Source organism: Oncorhynchus clarkii, chromosome 25 (assembly GCF_045791955.1).
Source record: "Oncorhynchus clarkii lewisi isolate Uvic-CL-2024 chromosome 25, UVic_Ocla_1.0, whole genome shotgun sequence".
In the NCBI taxonomy this organism is placed as follows: Eukaryota; Metazoa; Chordata; class Actinopteri; order Salmoniformes; family Salmonidae; genus Oncorhynchus; species Oncorhynchus clarkii.
The window spans coordinates 15,901,730-15,924,820 of record NC_092171.1 but is presented as its reverse complement, the minus strand read 5'-3'; the positions used below and the strand labels follow the sequence as shown (position 1 = coordinate 15,924,820).

The following is a 23,091-nucleotide window of genomic DNA, read 5'->3' as shown; positions in this document are numbered from 1 at the left end:
ACGTCCTCAGAGTCTGTGTGGCTGAAACTATAGAAACTGCGTGTTGCAATGTAGGAGTATAAATATGACAGGAACCCGAAGCGCGTGTTACCGCTGCGCAGGGTAGCTGGTCGTGTGGTCATATATTAATAATAAATGGAGGCAGGAGGATGACTGAAATGTCGCCAATGTCATTGTCCCACTTTAGTTCTTTCATTGCCTCAAAATAGCGAACAATGATAGGCGATACTTTTGAAGACATGAGGTCCTGAAATATGCACCCTGCAGCTTCAGCTAATTTAGCCTACATTTTAAGATCATATAGCATTTACATTTTAAGATGTTATTATTATATTCAACAGTTGGTTGAATAGTTACTTTCTAACTACTCAGATATAAACTCAGAAGATATTAGGCATATGAGTTTATAATTAGAAGAATGACCTGTTTTAGACAAATGTCCCTTTTTCTCCAAAAGCCACAGGCCTTGATCTTTGAGGTCATTTGGCAATTAAGAATTTTCTCTCTTCGTAAAGAAACAGGTTTGCTGACAGCTCACCCCGTTGAGGGCTCACATCACTATGCAGTCTGCACTCTAGACAACCGCCTAGCAGAAGTGCCTTCAGAAAGTATTCAAAACCCATTTTGTTGTGTTACAAAGTGGCATTAAAATTGATTAAATTGTCATTCTAACATTTGTAAAAATATATCTATGAAAAATAAAACACTAATATATCTTGATTAGACAAGTAGTCAACCCACTGAGTCAATACATGTTAGAATCAGTCTTGCTGGGCAAGTCTCGAAGAGATTTGAACACCTGGATAGTACAATATTTGCACATTATTCTTTAAAAAATTATTCAAGCTCTGTCAAGTTGGTTGTTGATCATAGCTAGACAGCCATTTTCAAGTCTTGCCATAGATTTTCAAGCCGATTAAAAAAAAAAGAACTAGTCAACTCAGGAACATTCATGTTGGTAATCAATTCTATTATATATTTGGTCTTGTGTTTTAGGTTATTGTCCTGCTGAAATTTGCATTTGTCTCCCAGTATCTGCTAGAAAGGAGACTGAACCAGGTTTTCCTCTAGGATTTTGCCTGTGATTAGTTCTATTCCGTACATTTTTATCCTAAAAAACTTCATAGTCCTTGCAAATAAATGACAAGCAGACCTATAACATGATGCATACACCACCATATTTGAAAACATGAACAGTGGTACTCAGTTATGTGTTGTATTTGCCACAAACATAATGCTTTGTATTCAGGACATAAAGTAAATCTATTTGACACATTTTTTTGCAGTTTTACTTTAGTGCATGTTTTTGAATATTTTTATTCTGTACGCAGCGTTTCCCAAACTCGCTCCTGGGGACTCCAAAGGGTGCACGTTTTGATTTTTGCCCTAGTATTACACAGCAGATTCAAATAATCAAAGCTTGATAATGAGTTCATTATTTGAATCAGCTGTGTAGTGATAGGGCAAAAAACTAAACGTGCACCCCTTGGGGTCCTGAGGACCGAGTTTGGGAAAAACTGTTGTACAGGCTTCCTTCTTTTCACTGTCATGTAGGTTAGTATTGTGGAGTAACTACAATGTTGTTGATCCATCCTCAGTTTTCTCCTTTCACAGCCATTAAACTGTAACTGTTTTAAAGTCCCCATTGGCCTCATGGTGAAATCCCTGAGCTATTTCCTTCCTCTCTGGCAACTGAGTTAGGAAGGACATCTGTATCTTTGTAGTGATAGGGTGTATTGATACAACAGCCAATGTGTAATTAATAACTTCACCATGCTCAAAGGGATATTCAATGTCTGCTTTATTTTTTACCCATCTACCAATAGGTGACCTTCTTTACAAGGCATTGGAAAACCACCCTGGAATTTGTGGTTGAGTCTGTGTTTGAAATTCACTGCTTGACTGAGGGACCTTACAGATAATTGTATGTGTGGGGTACAGAGTAGCAGAGATGAGGTAGTCATTTAAAAAATCATGTTAAACACTATTATTGCACACTGAGTGAGTCCAAACAACTTACTATGTGACTTGTTAAGCACATTTTTACTCCTGAACTTATTCAGGCTTGCCATAACAAAGGGGTTGAATACTTATTGACTCAAGACATTTCAGCTTTTTTTTATTTGTATTAATTTGTACAATTTTCGAAAAACATAATTACATTTTGACATTATGTGGTATTGTGTGTAGGCCAGTGATGAAAAAAATCTAAATGCAATCAATTTTAAATTCAGGCCGCCTGTAACACAACGAAATGTGGAAAAAGTCTAGGGGTGTGAATACTTTCTGAAGGCACTGTATAGACAGACAATGGCTGTGTGATAATTGTTATCAATGTGTTTGGCGCCAATTTGTGTTGTTAAAATATGATTTAAAATGGCTTCCCTCCTAACGGTCTCCGCCTTGGCAGGCGTGAAGAGTGTATAATTTTCTCATCCCATCTCCCTCGCCACTCTACCCGCAAAAGACTTTGGCTTCGTATCTGTCTGACTGACATCAGTATAATAAAGAAAATTAAGGGTACATCTAAACCCACTCCCATCCCTTCCTTACCACAATTTCCTTACTATCTAAAATAAAAAACAACAGAAGAAACGTACACGCGCTACACGCGCGCGCGCGCATGCACGCACACAAACAAACACACACACACTTAGTATATTCAACATAAGTGGGAAAAATACATTTAAATGTACATTTAAATAGTCTTATTGTGAGTAGTCTAATTATTGTCATGGATAATTATATATCAAACACTATTAACCTACATTAGTAATCGCATTGGGGATTAACTTCAGTAACGCAATAATATACAGCCTACTGCCTGCAACTAAACAGTACTTTGGAAAATTGAAGGCGAATAAATCGACCTTAGATCCACACTTTGGAAGATAAATTGACCTTAGATCCACACTTTGGGAAGTAAATTGTAACAGCTTGCATCAATGAATCGTTGCAAGGTATTTATTCCATCCTTGGATGTGTTTTGTGTTATTCATTTCTGACATAATTCTGATGGGAGCGGTTTTTAATATCTTTGTGGTTTGTGTGCATCTATGGATCATTTAACACCACAAAATAGCCCCAACAATCAAATGCCTCTTGATTTAAAAAACAAGTTATCCACAAATATTTGACATTTCATTTTAATTTTGGATTTGTATTAATATATGCTCTAGGCCTATATCGAATGTGATTGTATGTAATCTCCATAATGTTTTTTGCTTACTTTTGTATGCTTACTAAATAACTGCTATTTGATATGTGGTCTATACAGTCATATATTTGTTTATTCCATAATTTATTCTAAAATTCTAAAACAAACTCCACGTCCTTAATCGAAATGATCGGCTATGGGAGTAAAACAACACATTTATTCATAACTTAATTAGAAAGTAAAAGGTGACATTAAACGAATAAAGCTTGAGTGATTTTTACTTCCCCCTAGAAGCCTATACATCAATTCAGAAAATAATGTAAATGTCATTATTTGGGATCCCGAGTACAATTTCTGATGAATTTTCAACAACAAAAAAACGACATGTTCGACACAGGTGATAATAGGTCGTCTATGACTCACATTTTTTCGTCTTGGTGCAGGTATATAGTATATATGCTGTTATTTCTCATTTCTCTGATGGTATAAATGCCGTTTCTCTATCCAGACCCCCTCTGTACTGAAGGCAGGTCCATTTGACAAAGACAAATTGCGCCAACTAGCGCCTGCGAGCCATCATTGCCTGGGAAGGAGTGAACAGGGTGTGTCGTTTCTTGTGCAGTACATGGTAACCTATTAATGGATGGAATTCCAATTAATAATTGCCTGTGGCTACTGTACTTGGCACAATTGTAGTTGTTATGTAAGCCTATTAGTTTCAATTTGGCGTGATCGAATGAAAGTGATAAGACAATTATATGTAATTATATAGGCAATATTTACAAAGATGCACCTACTATGCATATTGTGTCAAATGGAGGCCAATATTATTTATTTATAGTACTCATCATTAGCCTAATTCAGCCCATTTCCCTGGATATGATATTTTAAAAGGAAAAGAAAGAGAAGAAAAAGTATATTGCTAATTCCACATATTATGTCAATAGGTCTCTAACCCTAGCAGCACTACGGTTCATTTAATCTAGCCCAAGCCTATTACTCTATTTTACATAATACTAAACCAAACACATTCATCCCTAGATACCTTTGATGTTCTCTGAAAAATGCAGGAGTGAATTGCAGGGACAAGAATGGGAAAATCATATCAAATTCACAACTCATATTGATATGTCATTTGAAAGGTGCATGAACTCCTGACATGATAAATAGCACATTGCAGTTGATTGACAATTATGCATTCAGATGTAGCAGCCTATTAATTTTAGTAAAACTACATTTTGCTAATAGTGAGTATAAGCCCATAACAATATCATAAGTAGACCTACGCTACATTATATGACTGGCCTACTTATCATCAAAATATGAATGATATGTGTTTCCCTAAATGTCTCTTCTGCAGTCACCAAATAAATGCGCCAGCTTGAATTATTGTTATCTTTTCACACTGTATGTAAACACACTGCGGTGATGTGCTAATATAAGCAGAATGCATTATGTGATTCTATTTCTTCGAAGGTTTTTGCCGGTGTCATATATAGGCGTAAAGAAGGAAGACTGATCAATCATAACACGACGTTTTTAAAAATCTTCAATAAACAAATAGGCCGAACTTTTATTTAGCATCACCATTCAGCCGCGATGCCGGATGTAATTTCAACACTATAATGAATGCATGAGAACAGTTGCTGTAATTTTACGTATAAATTTAGCCTAACTGTGCAAAACATTAAAACAACTAAGCACATAGTGTAGAAAAGCACAAGATACGTAGTCCGTCAATAATATATCGTGTGAGTATAACAGAGTAAGCAGAGAGCGCTTCACTTTGCTTATATTCCGGAGACGTTGATTGGTCTAATGAAAGAAAGCCCAACCCAGGCGACTCATTGGTCGAAGTCATCCGCACACTCCAACCACTAAACAGTAAAATGACTTGAGTAAATAATATCACGGCAGTCTTCACTCTCGCACCACCATTCAGTCAAGCGCCTATTTCAACCTAGAGAGAGAATAGTTCACAAGAAAATAGTTTTGGGATCTCGACTTACTTTTTAGTTTCATTAAGGATAATATGTGGCAAGTGGCAGGACATTTGATACCGAGGAACAAAAATCATTGAATAAAAAGAAACTTCTTCACTTGACGTCCGCGTGTAACCATCGGAATTCTTCGTCTCAAACTCTGCGTCGAGAACTGTGAATTACTGAGTACACTGTAGCCTACTTTGGCGAGACTCGATGAGCATAATTCAATTGAAGGAGCTCATTCAGTCACCGAGGGTGAAACAAGATTGAGAACATTCTGCTGTGAAGTTGAAGCGCAAACAAGCAGCACTCGAATCGCCAGCTTCCGTGAATATTGCAAAAACGACTGAATTTTATAGTTTGCCTTAGACCTTTATTTTTCTAATATGCGGCCAAAATTGTAGTGTGGAGGGGCGTCGCATCAAGTGCTGAATAGTGCAGAATAGAAAGTGAGCCATAGCATAGGCAACCAGAACAGAGCACAGTGAGAAAGAGGTTAGATCGGAGTTTGCGGTTTCTTGGTTTTGTTGTAGTCAGTGGGAAACAGAAACCAACTTGATGTTTGTCAGGTAGCTACATCCTGAGCAGATGATATAACACGCAACCATTAAACTGTATCGTCTCTGCAAGGTACGACATCTACTACACACACTGGACAGTCCAGGACTCATCGTGATAGATTAACCGGGGCTGCGTGCGCTCAGCTCCATCATCGCGTAAACCACTGGACTTCGCCGAGACCAAAGGAGCAAGTGTCAGAGAACGAGAAAATATACATATTAAAAAAAAGAGCCCCGAACACTCGTCAAAACCCCTAGAGAAGTGGCCGTGACCCAAGCTGTTGTGATGCATATTCCCGTAGACCCTACCACCACCAGACGGTTCACACCGCCCTCCACGTCGTTCCCCTGCAGCAAGATTGGAGACGGCAGCGGGACCATGGGCACCCCTGGACCGCTGAGGACACGACCCGAGGCCAGGAATGTGGTGGACGTCCTTTCAGACCACGCTGGCGAACTGGTCCGGACGGACAGCCCAAACTTCCTTTGCTCCGTGCTGCCCTCACACTGGAGGTGCAACAAGACACTCCCTGTGGCTTTCAAGGTAAGGCAAATTACTAATTACAAATGGGCACTTGTAAAATAATGAACGACCTAATGATGTATTACTGCTACCGCAGAATAATTTGAACTCAAGTGTCAAATGCCATTTTTATGTTTTCTTGAGCTTCATATAGCCAACAGGGCATAAACTGGCATTAGTATTACAAAGTTTACGCAGATCCATGTTATGTAATATAAATAATTTAATTAAATCAAGTTGTGAAAATCCTAGTGGCCTACCAAAGTGATAACTTGGCAGTAGCTTTTTTTTTTTGCATTTGACCCAATTGAATATGACATTTACACAGCCTAGTGTTTGGATTTGCACGAACTGCAAATAGGCCTACATACAATGAAGGAACAATTAGCATACAACATAATACAAATAATTATAATTTAGTAATAATAATGATAATAATACAATTAATTAATTATAGTTGACAAACTAGTTATTATTAAATTGCTATTTTGAAAGGCCTTTCAGTGCAGAATAAAATCTGCATATTTCGAAGCAATGAAACGATGCTTCACTGCACGTTATCAATTATATTTATACACCAGGAAGTGATAGAATTCGTGGGCTAAAAGTGTAATGTTTTGTAAAATAGCCTAAATATGTTTTATTGTATCACATCCAAATGTAAAAATGCTTGTTGAGGTCGTATTCTTATTTATTAAAATGTGCTAACATTCTTTTTAAAAGCGATTTGGATATTGGCCGATCAAATGTAAAAGTCATTTCCATAGCTTAAAATATTGTTTCAATTGCAAGCTTGCTTCAAGGAAGCATCTCACCATGTAATTTAACCCACCTATAGCACAATAGGCCTTTATATTTGGACCCAAATATTTTCTAATTAAATATAAAATTATTTTTTTAATGAATTGGAAATCAGGTGTAATATTTTAGTTTTATGGTGCGTTTTCTTTTCTTCCACCGGATGTGGTTTGGTGTAGTCTGTGTTTGTTTAGCATGGTGATCCAGGTTGACCGCGTTGTGTTCTCACAGGTTGTCGCACTCGGTGATGTGCCCGACGGGACTTTGGTCACAGTGATGGCGGGGAACGACGAGAACTACTCAGCGGAGCTTAGGAACGCGTCTGCGGTGATGAAGAACCAGGTCGCCCGCTTTAACGACCTGCGGTTCGTGGGCAGGAGCGGACGAGGTGAGCGGAAGGAGTCACGCACCTCTATCTTACATCATTAATAATGAAGAGTTTACTTCACATACAAAACACCTTCCTGCATGCGTCATTGCACTGACTTGCAAAACTATAGCCTGAGTATACCTCATTTTGGTAATCGATTTTAAACAAAGAAAGTGATCAAATAAATAAATGGATAAAATAAAAAGGTTAGGGGACGTGAGATTCAGATGAAAACCACGTCGAAATTCATCTCCTGGTGTAATAGCTTTAAAGAGCGTACAACCATTGCCAGTGTTTATTGGAAGACGGGAAATCCAGAACGCAATATAATTATTCCAAATTTTAAGATTTCGTTTGAAAATGCTTAATAGACATAGAGCGAAACCCAATTTCAAACTACAGCCTAATGCTGAGTGAGGCATTACCACAGTTATTTCTATAATTGACCATCACGCACGCCCCTCTCAAAAGATGATCGGGTTAGTAGCCGCAGCCTGTATATTATATGAACATTATACCATTGTCTTTACATGTCCAAATCACCAAAATGACTGGACCAGAATATTCAGATCAAGGCTTGGGACTTGCTTGTTTACACACCTTTAAAAACTAGCGCTCACATAGCTGACGTTCGACCAGAACCTTCTCTCTTCCCTCTCCTTCCTCCTGGCCCGCGCATTCACACTTTAAATAGTTGCTGACTGATGAATGGAAAACGCTCTAGTAGATCCTTTCATTTTTGTAGTCAATTATCCCACCCCAGGATTCCCTTTTCCCCAACAGTCTCTTTAACAAGATAGGCTATGCCTTGTTTTTATTAAAGCGCCGCTTCATAGCCTGAGATGAAAAACGGACCGTTGCATGATCCAGCGCTCTCCCCACGCCTTTCATGCAGATGGAGAGCTCAAGGATGAGAGCTCAAGTTTATTGTTCAACAATCGGCCTTGTTGAACAATAAACTGTTGCTGTAAGCCTTTCAGAGAATCTGGAATACATTCTCTCAATAATTCAAATCATGCCCACAGTTCAGCTCATCAAAGAGGTGGTCCCTTTAATTCACAAACTTAAAAGGGAGGCATATCAGAAGGCACTTTTTATTCAGCAAGTTGACTGTGGTGGTCATTACCAAAGTGCTTGTTCCACAAAAATCTGTTTATTTCCACAATTAATTACCCAAGTCTATAAACCTTCACACATGATGTTCCTCCTGAATCTATGTCTTACTGATGCATTTCACTTACCAAGGCCCTCTCTATTCTGTCTAACCCAGGAAAGAGCTTCACTCTAACCATCACAGTCTTCACCGGTCCTCCTCAGGTGGCCACCTACCACCGTGCCATTAAAGTGACTGTGGATGGGCCCAGGGAACCCAGACGTGAGTACTTACAGGGTACATGAGAATATTTGTCTTGTCAGAAGTCTAATGTGCTGCTATATCAGGAGCTGTGTGTAGAGGGATTCACAGAGAGAGAGCGAGAGAAAGAGAGAGGCTATTCTTGGTGTAGGGGATGAGAGAACAGGGTGCCATCATTGGAGACTAAAAGAGATACATGAGTCATATGCAGATGATACAAGAAAATGTAGCTGTGTGAGTGCGTGTCCATGAGTGTGTGTGTGTGTGTGTGTGTGTACGGTCAGTGTGTGGGAGGATCAACAACAGTTGACCAGCAATTGCAGTTAATGGGAGACAATGCTGTGTATTGGATGGTGCAGCAGTGTTCGTGTCTGTGTGGTATAAGGGTGTGGGGAGTGGCACTGTCAGAGGAAACGGTAAAGTGTATTAATGCATAATCAGAGACCGCTAAGAGGAGCTGTGTGTCTCCAAGCAGCTAATACCAAACGCTTATGGCCTCACCCTGCTGCCTCTGGTCAAATGGTCATACCTGGGTGACCACATAAGTGGCTCCTTGACTTAATACTCTTAAAGAGATGGTTTATGCTAACTGATTTAGCCCAATATGCTAAAGCCGTTAGAGCCATCATTTGGGTAGTGATGCATATCAAAATGGTTTAATGTGTGATCATGTGAAAGACTGGAGGATTGTGTTACAAGGATGAGTCAACCTCTAAAGGCTGCTGGTGTGTGTGTGTGTGACCATGCATGGCTGACACCAGTCAGATCAGATGGGTATAGGGTTTAATGATCCTTCCTGTTAAGAAATCATGTTTATTATGGTTCTACTGTACAGGTTTTTAGTGGCTGCCCCGGATGGGTGAATTGCTACGCTGATTTGGGATAGGGTGGATTCAGCCCAGTCAAAACCGACCAACTGGCCAATGCAGGGAGCCAGGCGGTTCTGTATGCCACATGGAGGGGACATGGGGATCCTAGCAAGGGGCGAGGGGGTGAAGGGCGAGGGGTGGCGCATCGCCTGCCAGGCTGGAGGCTATTTGAGGAGGCGTTGAAAATGGAGGAGAACAGTGTGGAGAAAGGGAAGGGGGAGGAATAGATAATAATATCCTTTGTGTTTGTGTGAAATGTGATAGAGTTGCTGGCTATGTCTGTATGTTGTAAATTATATATACTGCATTTTGTTTGTGTCTGCGTGCATGCACTGCTGAAGAAAAACAGGTCGTGTGTTGGCTTCCTGTAGTTAGAAACAAGCATGCACATACAGTAAAGCAGTCTCCTCTCTGTCTACATGTCATGTCTGCACTCAAGGCATCAGAGTGGCCTTTTATTCACTATACACCCTGGTGGCCAGGCCCCATCCTGCTATACAGCGACATGGTTTAATTTAGGGAAGGGGAATTTTGTGTTAAAAAGGTTTAAAAGAGTGGACTCAAATAGAGAATGGCACCACCCCGTTTGTACTTTATAACGACAATCCTTACATTATTCCTTCCTAAATATTTCAGTGTAAAAAAATACATCAAAAATTAAAAACACACAACACAGACTTTATGATATCCTCAGTTAACCAGCTGTCTGCATATAAGTTTAAGTATAACATCAAAGCAGATGACCATCCCTCTATCCCATTGTGAGATGAATGAGAGCCTGTTCCCTGGTTGGCCTGCATACGTTCACCTGTCGGTTGGCTGGCTGGCAGAGTAGAGCGGGTCAGGCTGCTCAGGGCTTTACTGTGTGTTTGTGTAGGGCCTGCATTTCCATGGCTGCCAGCAAAGAGGCTGGTACAGGGGGAGGGAGGCGTTTTATTAACGTTTACAAATCCAGCTAGGAAACCTGACGGACAGGAAGGAAGCTCCCCTGCGGCAATGATCTGCCAAACACACAATGCTCACCTCACACAGCATGATCCAAAAACCCATACACAGAAACACACACAAATACACACACAAATGCTTTGCAGACACACATTATTTTTTCCAACTAATGTTGAAAGTATTAGACTTTTTCCTCCCTTCTCCTCTTCCCCTCAAATACACTATGTTGCTTTTGTGTCACTTCGTCCCAAAACACTCCACTTGCTGTACAGTAGGCCTATGAGCAACATTTTACAAAGTGAACCCTACAGCACAGTCTCTTTGATTAGAGCCACCCTGTGCTTTCTGAGAAGCAGCTTTGTGTACGTCAATGTTCTGCTGACGATCAGAGAGAGAGAAGGAAGACGTGCGATAGGAAGCAAGATATGACTGAAGTGTTGAGACCCTCCCTGTCGCTGCTCGCATGCAGTTGCCCCCCCACCTTTCCCTCCCCCTTTCCTCTCTCTCTCCCCTCTCCTCCCTACCGAGTTCAGCTGAATTAATCCCCTAACCGTATTTAGCCTCCGTCTTCTCTCTCTGAGTGATGACATCACCCGTCACATATCCTCCGAGGGGAAGGGCTGTTAGTACTTTATGTATCTCACCCAGAGTTAATCAGTTCCTGAGAAAGAGGAACTCACCAGAGACGAAGGACACAGGGCTGGGCCGAGAACATACATGACTATGAGAAAAACAGAGGAAGAGGACCATTTGTTTCATAGCTCAACCCTAGGTGAGAGGCAACAGAGGCAGCCATGGTGCACTACACTGTGTGTACAGTTCATCAGCTTGCATACATGCAAACAGAGACATGTGTATGCACATGCATGCATTCAGTCATGGCAGGCCCTTTACTGCTGTCTATCCTGTTTCTATGATACTACCACACTCTTTCCCACACACAGTATTGTACTTCTACAGAATTCACTTGATCATTGCTGTGTTTTGTTGCCAATATTTATTCTGTTGGGTGTGTTCACACAGCTTCAGAAGATTGAGGGGGGTATGGGGAGGGTGGGCAGGTAGATTCTATTTGCATTTGGCACGCAGACTGTACAAAGAATGCAAATAGACAATGACATTTGCGTTGCTATTTTTCTTGACAGTGCAGTCTCTCTTCATAGTAAACAAAGAGAGGTGAGTGTTAATGTGTTTATGTGCACACAGCTGTGTGTGTGTGTGTGTGTGTGCACCTGCCAGGTGTGTCCATACCCTAAGTCAGCAGCTCGGCCACGCCTATGCTCCACAAATCACATGAAAGGTTCGCCCTCGGTGCCAATTGCTATCTCAAAGGCCACTTTGATGTTGAAATGGAGATGGGTGTTTTTGAAAAAGCCTACAGGTGTACCAGTGCCAGGAGAGAAAAAAGTGTCACGTCTGTCTGACGTTGGGTGCTTTCCTGCCTAACCACATAGCCAGCCCAGCCATCCTCACTAAAACTCCCAGATGCACAACCTGCAGACATGGTGACATAGCAGCAGCACTTATGTCAAAGAAGAAAAACACCTCCTTTAAGAGACCCGTGATGTCATCTGATGTGGAATTGGACAGGGGCTGTTAAAGACATACAGGACACACATTTCTAAGGCCAGTCAAGCCGGAGGTATGGAGAGAGTGTTGTTTGGAATGACGTGAGGCAATGGCGAGCACTCTCTCTGGAATCAGTCTCTCCATCACACTTGGCCTCTGCGATTAGAAACAGAGCAAATATTGACTGACTGACTGATAAATCCGCTGGAATGCAGTCTGTAAATTGAATCTGTTCGATTGGTTTCAGAAGAAACCTATGTTCTGGAACAAACATTCACATCATTCACTCTGACTAGGTACAGGAGTGGGGCAAGAGGGAGCTGGCATATGCCATGTATACAGTGACTCTGCTATAATACTTCCATCTGCTAGTGTCCTCGGCCATCCAGTTAGAGGCCCGAGGTGAGGCCTGTAGAGCCATGGCATGATTAAGTTCCTTCATTAGTGGAGAGGTACGGCTGAGAGGGTGGAGTTGATGCTTCTTTGACCCTGGCTGATGCGACCTATACACCCATCCATCAGCATCGAGTACAACCTCCTAAAGGGAAACACTCGGCCTCAGCTACCCCAAACCTCTCAGCTACCCCCAAACCCTCCATACACACAAACACACACTAAGAAAGAAAAACAGGCAGACAGAAACAGACACAACACACCACTGTAGATAATCCCACTAAAGCTCCCTTGTGAAAGCACTGCAAATGAGCCTAAATACCTCAGCCTGGTCCAGACGAAGAGAAAGAGCCCATCACAGGCTCTTTTTCCTCAGTTCTCCCCATCTGTGTCTCTCTGTTTGCTTTTCTGAAAGTCGTTGTGACATGACTGCAGACGTTTCTATCAAGGAGGAGAAAAGGACGAGCATAGCATTGTCTGCTGCTTTGTTATGCCCCCTTTCTACTCCTCAGGTTAGTTATATAGGCTCAAGTCTGCTCCTGCCTGGGTGGACACACACACCTCGCTATGTGCACACACATGCCCCGGGGGGGTTTCCTCCAACAACCTTTTCACTTTGTATTCGCTGACGTCATACGCAGCAAGTGGACACGCAAAGAATTACAGAATTATTTACAGAGGCCTCTGCCCGTACTTTTAATTCTGCCTGATGGTGCAAGTGAGGCGACCTAGATGCTTTTTCTCAGAAACAGAGAGAAGTACGGCAAATTGCATACCCAAACTCAGCCCCCTTTCATCCCCAAATGTCTTTCCTGTTTACCTACCAATGGAGGGAAGTATAAGCCCACTCTGTTTACTGCTTCTTCCTTATTTACACTCACCCATACAGGAGGGAGTCATTACGACCTTTTAGACCTAATTTAATAAAAGTTCAGATCTCGATTTAGACAAATAAATAGCCCATGATTTGGAACGTTTTCTCTCTTACTGCATTATGACAAACAGTTTTTCTATGGAGAGGGGAGGGGGTGAATAGTGTGAAGGAGTACCTGTGGCTTACTGGAAAACGCTGTGGATGACTGCGGTTGACATATTTATTTTTCTGGGACTTAATGGTAAGGAACAGTCAGCAAATAATAGGTGTTTGGAGATGTTGGTTCCAGAGCTGGAGGAGTCAGTAATCCCTTGGGTAAACATGGGGGAGAGAAGCCTTGGCTCTTCAGCCTCTGGCTCAAACATCACTTTAACAAAGGCAGCAAATACTACTGGCCAGCCTGTTATAGCATATTCATGTCTGGTCTGGACTATGGGCCCAATTCAGACTTAGGAAATCTATTCCTTTTTTACGCATTTTGATTTAAACTCTTCTCAGTAGTTGGTATTCAGACTTAACATATACAGGTGCGTAATGGGCTTTGCAGGCGTGGTTCCCTTACGCACACTGAATAAATGTAATTCAACTGCTGAAAACCCTCCAAGTTGCTGGCCAAAATATTTTCTTGTGGAGTTTTCATTCAATAGTGTTTTCAGTAAGGACATTTATCTAAAGCCATCCCCTTTAAATACGGTGTACCTTTAAATATAATTTTCTCGACAGACAGGTTCAGAATAGGGATCAATGACAGAAAGCCATCTAAGTACACGCATATTCATCTCCTTTCAGCGGCAATCGGTAGATTTAAAAAAATACTCTGATCTTGTACATTATTTAGGGTTAGGAAAATATTTATGAATCCTACATAAACAGGGTTGGAGAGCCTTTATGAACAAAATACATTGTTGAATAAAAAATACAGGGGTTTGATTCATCCTGAAATTTGCCATATTCAATTGTTCAATCCATGAAATATTGGAAGAATAGAAAAGTGTACAACAGGGGTTGAACAACAGTCTACCCTAATCCTCATTAACCACAGAACTGTGAGACTCCAGGTTTAAACTGCTAGGTATGGTCTGCGTTCCATAATTATTCAAATAGGCTACATGCCCTTAATTATTGACAATCATGTAATACGCCATAAGGCACACGGACGTGACGGAGGAAAGAAAGGTCAATGGAATGGAATGATGCAAAAAGTAGGCTACAAATAGAAGAAAACTAACAGTCATTGCACTGTATGTGTGTATTACTGACGGTGGCTGCCGATAGTGTTTCATATTTAATATGATAGAAATGGTCATTCAAAAAAGAGGAAAGGTCTGGGCATATAATGAAAAACATTCTACAGTGCATAAATCAACTCTGTAGGTTCAACGCTACTGTCAGTGTGAACATGTTCCCATAGGCTACAGCCTGGGCTTGGGTCTCCAAATGTCATCCCCCCCCCAAAATTATGAAGCTATAGGCCTACAATTCAAATTCTGAATAAATACAGCTATTTATACTTTACTGTGGAAAAGAGGCCGAAATTCACTTTTCAGTGATCATAGGATAAAATAGATCAAAAATCATTAATTTATATTTCCAATCCCCTTATCCAAATGGATTACTCATATACCCAGGTCTTATCAATACAGTAGTTCTTATCAATGTATAAATTACAGTGCATGGAGATTGGTGTTATTTCTATCGTACATTTTTTTTTAAGTAAACGTTTTTGTGGACAACCTACAGGTCGCTCGTCCTTATTCGTGGTGTCCTCTCATGTAAAGGGGGTGGAATTATGAGGGCATTAAGTCAAGGTCAGAATACGGCATATCTGTAGACACACCTCTGCCAAACCTTCAATTCTTAGATCTTCAACCCAAACGAATAGCGGGTGAATAGCATGCTATTCTCATGCTTAAGTTCGAGGTCAGAATATGTGTAGAGAGAAAAGGGCAAAAAAAAAGGAATTACGTTCCATTTACGTACACTTAACTTGGCTTGGAATTTCCCCCTATGAGAATGTGGACAGGGCTTTTTCCTGTGGCACTCTGCTGACCTTGATCGGAGTCAAGATTAAAGTGTAGAACAACATGATATTGCAACAATAAAACAAACTCGTGCTTGTAAACATTCACATGCACTTACACACACGCAAATACACAAGAAAATTCACACCTCCCATTTGACACATCTGGAGTCTACCTTCCTGTCATTTGTCACTGAGCAGTGTGTGTGCGACCCATGAGCGCATGTGTGCAGACGGGCCTTGTGTGTGTGCAGACATGCCTTGTGTGTGTGCAGACGGGTCTTGTGTGTGTGCAGACGGGTCTTGTGTGTGTTCAAGTTCATGCGCACCGAGGTGTGAATAAGAAACCGTTTGACACATCTGCTAGCATTGCGTTGACGCATGTGGCGACGATGGTTGCTTTCCTTTCACACAGATCTGCGAGGACACCTCCCCTCCCTCCTACCAACACCTCATTGCTTAGCAAGCCCTGGCTACCCCTGCACACACATCCCTGCAACCCCTACAGCCTCGCACCTCCAGAGCTAAAACAACACTCTCGGTGCAGCTTATTTCTTTAATAGGATCTGTCACCGGGGCAAAAAAGGGCCCTCTCTGTTCTGCAGCAGAAGTGCTGAAAAACAACCCCCCTCCTCACCCACCTTTACTGCCTCCTCCCTACTGACACACATCACCCCTCCCCAGAGGAGAGACACACACGTACAGTAGTGTAGTAGGACAAAAGAGGGCTGATTGCTCAGTGCTACAGGCCTCTCTTTATTGTTAGTGGATCCGGCTGTATGGGGCCTAGCCTACACCCCTCCACTCACACTGCCTGCCCTGACCTGCACCACTGTAGGGCTGTCCCTGTGTGGCATAGCCCCTATTCCTCACTAATCACACACACACACACACACTTCTAACTACACTACCAACACACACACAGCCTTATCCCTTCATCAAGACGGGAAGACTGGATCACGGTCTCACATTCTCTCTCAGCCCTGCTGTAGACGGGAGGATTTCAGGCTGAGGATGGTCCCCAGGGGAAGCATAGCTAGCATCTGCTCAGAGATAGACAGACAGACAGCAGTAACAGGCTGGGAAGAGAGCCAGGCTTAGCTAAGCTTCCCCTGATAGATTGGTGTAGGCTGTGGAAATCCCACCAGTACACAGACCTCAGTGTGCAACATGGGCAGAGTGACAGTCGACTAGTCACAGCCACGTAAGTATCATGGAATCCCATGGTGGAATTTACTACTTGCTAAAGGCCCTCCGTCTCATGGTGCTAGTTTACAGTCTGAAATAATGCATCCATTCAGTTCATGACGTGGACACCGGACGTCAATATATATAACAAGAGACATTAAAAGAGTTCATTGTGTGTGTGTGTGTGTGTGTGTTTACGTGTCTCTGTGTGTGTCTGTAAAACTCATTTAGCCAGACTAGACAGCCACAAACACTACTAAGAAATACACCTCACATCCTTCTGGGTCAGCCTTAAACTGATCTATGATTGGACAGCCTCTAAAACCCAACTCTGTCATTGATTTGAATTGTAGGGGCAGTGTGATCGCTAAAGCCTCAGGCGTCTCGATGGCACCAGTAGTAGAGTGAAAGGGGAAGTCAAAGGGGGTAGGGAAAGGCAGGAGGCAAAATAGTCAAGAGAGGAGGAAAAGGAAGACAGGTGCGCAATGCTTCGCTCAACAGATGTTGAAACGTCTTCGAGCGCCAACACAAAGCGGAAGTTCGCTAGCGAACCGACCGACGCCACTCCAACACCCTCTCAACTGTCATTCTGAGGCAGGTTGACGTTTCTGACTGACGAAGAAACCGTTTGAGAGAGTTTATAGTTCAGGATAGAAAGTACAAGGCCTATTGCCTTGAAAGGTTCCTCCCTAATACACGCATATTCAGACACATCACTGAACACAGTCAACAGCAGCATGTTAGTTGTGTGTTGTTTTTGTGACTCTATGAATCATCTCAGCAGCTGTATCCACACACTACAGACAGGGAGAGGCTGACATCAACATGTCATAACAATAGAGTGACAAACACAGAACTCTGCTCTACAGCTATTGGTACAGTGCCAACATATAAGGTACCTAACTTACTATGTACACCTATATTGTATAAAGACAGAGCTCTGGTCCGTCTGTGGATGCTAACATCAAGGCCAGGGTGGACTGACCAAATTTCAACGTCCATGGACGTCCGGTGTCGGTCGGTGCCCAGTGGGGGAGGAAGCTGTTAATAGTAAATGGAAAGAGAGGGGGCTCATGGGTAGGTGTCAGTAAGAAAGAAAGAAAGAAAGGAAAGAAAGGAAAGAAAGAGAGAGATAGAGACAGACAGAGAGAGCGAGCCAGAGAGAGCGAGCCAGAGAGAGAGAGCCAGAGAGAGAGATAGAGAGGTTGTCCAGACTCAGACTTTTAACACTCTTGGTTTGACAGAAAGAGAAATAAAACAGTTATGAGCTGAACATAACAGTATGCCAGTGGAAGGGCGGATAGTAGCAGGTGACCTAACTGTGGTTTGTGATGATTTCCCATTGTAGCCAATTCAGTTGCAGTAATTCCATTACAGAATTTTTGGTAATTCCGTTACCAATTTGGAGTTTTTTACGTGTTTTAATCACTTAATAATTCATAAACAAAATGTATATCCAGTAAAACACTATAACCAATTGATAGGCCTACCTTTACTTGTTACTTCTGTGAACTTTTATTATCCTCCCTCATGAGGGAGAGAAATGAGAACATTTGTTGGTTTTTGGTAAGACCCCTTTTAAATCTGTTTATCCAGAAATCAAAGCCTTTACCTATGCAATTGTTTTTTTCTAAATGTAACTATGCCTTAATTTCCCCAAAATATAGACTCTTAGCTTTCATTTGACACCCAATTTGATATGCTCCTATGAACTTGGGTCCATTTACATGGAAATGCCCATAGTCCTTATAGAGGTGCGCTAGACGTTTTCAGTCTGATATAGGCACTCAACCAATTCTAGTCTGTTATCAAGGGCCTTTCAAGTCCACTTATACGACGAATACAAATATTTACACTTCAAATATATTCAGCACAGCCCTGGGTCCGGGCCAAGGCACGTATTGCCCTGGGTCCGGGCCAAGGCACGTATTGCCCTTTGCAGTCCAGATAGAGTTTCACTTTGCCCCTGAAAACTCGCCCAGCCCTTTACTAAAAAAAGCTTGTGTTCAATGTGTCTCTCTTTGGAAGGGAACATATGTTTCTTTCTTTCAATGTTAGGAAAAAAAGCTGTATCGTGTGATCATTCAGCTGGACCCGGCCGTGTTTATGAGCTGTCATTAACACTCTCTGAGCAAACACTGTCTATGTGTTCCACTGATATGGGCTTTAGAGGGTTAGGGCGGGACTTGCTGAGATTGGCTCGTCCGAAGGGGTTGTGAGCTCTGAGTAAGAGTTGCCCATAGGCACAGCTCTAGAATTCCCAAATACTAACCTTCATCATCCTGCTCCTTGTGGCTCAATGCAATTTGTAGGCGATCAGGGTTGATCATTTTGCTCATCAGTGTTTCAATTCAGAGGGACCAGTCACAGGGTCAGTTTCCCACACTGATGTATCTTATCTGTTATACTTGAACCTATCTACATGTTCTGAAGAGCACAAAAAAACATTGGGGACATCAAGGCTCTATGTCTTTAGTTAATCTGCTGATAAAATGGTATTGTATTGGGCAACAAAACAAGAAAACACAAACGCTGGGTGGGAAGGGCACAGCCATTATTTCTAAAGAGATTTTCAGTGAAATGGATTTTCAGTACATCATTAATACCAGACATTTTGTATCAACCTTTTTATGTGTTTGTCACAGTCCTCATAATGCTGCAAGATGATGCAACAGCCATCTAGAGAGGAAGCTAGTAAATCTACAGCTTCTGGCATCCATTTTACCTCTTCCATGTATTGAGGGCTGGTATTTGAACCACATCATCCCTGCCTCCCCGTTGGCCTCCATCTCCCAGCTCTATCTTGTGGTTATGATATCATAGAGAAAAAACGGTGCATTCTCTCCTAAGTGCACCCTGACACATAAAATATTCATCCACCACACAATCCCCTCCGAAATGGGTCTGTGTTACACAGAAACCCATGGTCAAGACCCTGCAAAGTGGGAGTCAACCTCTGGCAATCTACCAGACACACTCAAGGAAAAGCTGGGGTCAGACCCGAAAAGAGGTTTAAACACTGCGTTGAACAGCAAGCAGGCTATGGGCTCTGTCGGTCTCTTAACCAAGGCCAAGACAGGGACTAGAAAAGCCAATCATCCATTCTCCCTCCATCGCACCAATCCATTTCCTCTCTCTGAGGCTTAGAGTGGTGATGATATCTAACAGAAGAAAACAGGAGGAAGGTTGTGTATACTGTATAAACTGTGTTAGCTTCCAGATGGGAAACTGCTGAAGTTTTCTCATCTATAAAAAAAAAAGTAAATGAGAGGAGGGAGGGCGAGAGAGAGAAAAGGAGAAAGAGGGGACAGACAGAGAGGAAGTCGGGAATGAAGAGGGGGAAGAGAGGAGAGCTAGAGTCGACCATGTGAGTTGATTAGTGGTGTTAACAGTAACTGTGGGGTTTGGGGTAATGAGCACCAGGCATGGTCCTAATGAAGCCTCAGCTCTGCTCCTATAGTTCTCTCTCATGGCTGGCCAAACCCTCTACTGGAAGTACAGTACAGTGTGTCGCCACACACCCCCTGCCAGCTGGATCTGAGCCACTAGATCCACTGCTGTGTGTGTGTGTGTGTGTGTGTGTGTGTGTGTGTGTGTGTGTGTGTGTGTGTGTGTGATCGTGCGGTACAATCACTTTCATCCCCAAAGCGCCAACCAATTCATCCCAGACCACCACAGGCCACAGAAAAAGTGACCAATTCTAATTTTCCCCCTGGTTGTTTTTTTCTTCTTCCACAGAGCTGGATGTATCATATCCCTGACCTCAGCCGTTTGAGGTGGTGTAAATCTCTTAATAACTGCACTAACTATTGGTCTATATTTGGAGGGCCGTTTCTCCTGGCCTCCCCTGCTCTGGGGTGGAGCAGACAGTAGCCACAGTGTCTGTGTGGGAGATGGAGCCAGCTAAGCTCTGTAGCTGCCTGTGTGTGTCCCACTTTCCCTCTCGATGGTGTGGGGACTGGGAGGGGGACTGGGTTCAGAAATGTGTGAATAACAAGATACTAGTTGTAAAAGTGTGTGAGTATAAGTGTGCTTAAGCGGGTGTGTCTGGAGTAGACTGTGTCCCTGTGTCATAGTGAGATGGTGGGTGTATAGGTGGGGTCACTCACTTTTACTGCATCCTACTACAAGTCTGACTTCCAACACAGGGAACACAAACAGCTGGAGATGTCCAACAGCCCTGGTCTCTGCATTCAGACACATTTCTCATCCATATGCACACACACACACACACAGACACACAGTTGGGTTGGTTACTTTTTAAATTTAATCCGTTACAGTTACCTGTCCAAAATTGTAATCAGTAATGTAACTTTTGGATTACCCAAACTCAGTAACGTAATCTGGTTACATTCCGTTACTTTTAGATGACTTTCCCCTAAAGAGGCATTAGAAGACAAACATTTTATATTACCAATTGAAAGACATCTATTGCAGGATAAATCAATGTTAGAGTTTACCTAGCTGGTCATAAATGGGTGTTGCATTTTACTTTATGGGTTGGTTATGCAGGCTTCTTCTAACCCATCGCTTTCTACTACATATAATAATGCAATTGTATATTTACATTCAATTACAAAGTCTGTCAGATTTCCAGTCATTCCAATGAATGTTCCAATCTTCCAAAATAGGACTTGGAAATATCGAAATATAGATTAGACAAATTGTTTTACATGAGCATAAGACCAAAACTAAGGACTTATTAGAAAGCCCTACTCTGTTGTTTATGATTTTTGTTGTCATGGAGGACTGATTGGATTCATTGCCCCGGGGTTGAAAAATAAATGCTGCTCTAATGGAATGGCTTGCTTTGAGCACTACCTAAAAGTGCTATTTGAATGTGAAAAATGAATGCCATATACTGCATTTGCTATAGACCTATTGTTTTAAATTTTTGTTGGTTACACTTTGATTTCTTGATAATATATGCAGATATGTAAGTCTATCAAAAGTGTGCAAGTTTGAGCATTTGTCCATTAGGCCTTTGTTTTTTATCAGCACACATTAGATTTAACAATAAACGCCCCACTAGTCTTCTTAAATGAAACTAGTGGTTGACGGTATGGAACACAATACCTCAGAGGACTTTAGATGGAGGGACCCCATCAAACCTTTTTTTCATAGGCTTGTATCCGCACTAGTTGCAAAAACAATGATTGATAGGCAGTTTAAACGTAATCAATTCAACCATTACTGGGTTAAAATACACATACACATTTGTGAACAGCCATCCACAACAACCACAATCCGTAAGGAGCCAATACCTAAATGAGCGAGCAGCAGTGTGATTCACATCAATGTGCTATGTGGATATCCATATCGCCCGTAGGCTACACCTCTACTGTCATCCTTACCTCTTACCTTTATTCAAGTTGGATAATCATTGGTCGCATCATTGGAAGACATAGCTTAGCCTACTAAAGCCGATTCCTGCTATTTTCCTGTGAACCATCAAACACATGTGGTGTGTCATCATAGTGGTCTCTGACTTGAAGTTTCAAAAGTATCTGTCATCGGATTACAATATTTTAGCTGGTAACGGCATGGATTACAGGTTTTTTTTTTGTCATCCTTTACATGTAACGGATTAAACACACACACACACACACACACACACACACACACACACACACACACACACACACACGGGGGAGGGTGTTGATCCCAGTGTGAGTATGTGAGTTAACATGTGTGGGTGTTTTTTTTACTGGCAAGAGAAAATGTGTTGGTGTGTGTGATGGGGGAGGTGATTGTGCGGGTTATGGGTATTTATCTATGTTTTGTTATGTGCATGCATCTAGCCATTGGAAGCATTGTATACTGTTAAATTCTACTTGGGAGCCAAGCTCAGTCCACATCATTGGTGTGTGTACGTCTGTGTGTGTGGGAAGGGGGGCAGGGGCGAGATAGAGAATTCTATATTGTATGAAAAGAGAAGAGTGAGTGGTAAAGGGGAGGATACATTACCCATGGGTCAAGTCGCAGGGTGGGAGGATATATTACCCTTGGGTCAAGTCGCAGGGAGGGAGGATATATTACCCTTGGGTCAAGTCGCAGGCAGGGAGGATATATTACCCATGGGTCAAGTCTGGAGAGAGGATGGGCAAAATCCATATCAGTCTGTCTGCTGGCCCCCTTTATATAGTGATAAAATATTCAAATCCAGCCATTACTTCACATTAGAGATGCCAGGGAGAAAACCACAATGTTTGCATGCTCTTTCAGACATGTGTCTGTTGCATTGATAGTTACATATAAAGCCCTTCTTCCATTAGAGGAGTCCCTCATCCGGATTCACGTATGGCATTTAGGTGTGTGTAGAATATACACTGGCAATATTTATGTAAACTATTTAATTTTCTATTGTGACACCACATGTTAAATACATGTCTTTTTTTATTTCACCTTTATTTAACCAGGTAGGCCAGTTGAGAACAAGTTCTCATTTACAACTGCGACCTGGCCAAGATAAAGCAAAGCTGGAGA

At 42.0% G+C, this 23,091-nt stretch overlaps 1 protein-coding gene across 2 annotated transcripts in view; it reads left to right on the top strand.

Annotated features, from left to right (window-relative positions):
• The window catches only part of LOC139383318 (RUNX family transcription factor 3), an 84,818-nt gene that overhangs the window by 43,302 nt on the left and 18,425 nt on the right, over nucleotides 1-23,091 (top strand). The window contains exons 3-5 of one of the 2 annotated variants that reach the window (XM_071127804.1): nucleotides 6,005-6,246; nucleotides 7,255-7,411; nucleotides 8,664-8,768. In XM_071127804.1, the coding sequence (XP_070983905.1) occupies nucleotides 6,005-6,246; nucleotides 7,255-7,411; nucleotides 8,664-8,768 (504 nt within the window). Of the gene's footprint in view, nucleotides 1-6,004; nucleotides 6,247-7,254; nucleotides 7,412-8,663; nucleotides 8,784-23,091 lie in introns of both variants that reach the window. The other variant, XM_071127803.1, reaches the window with a different exon arrangement.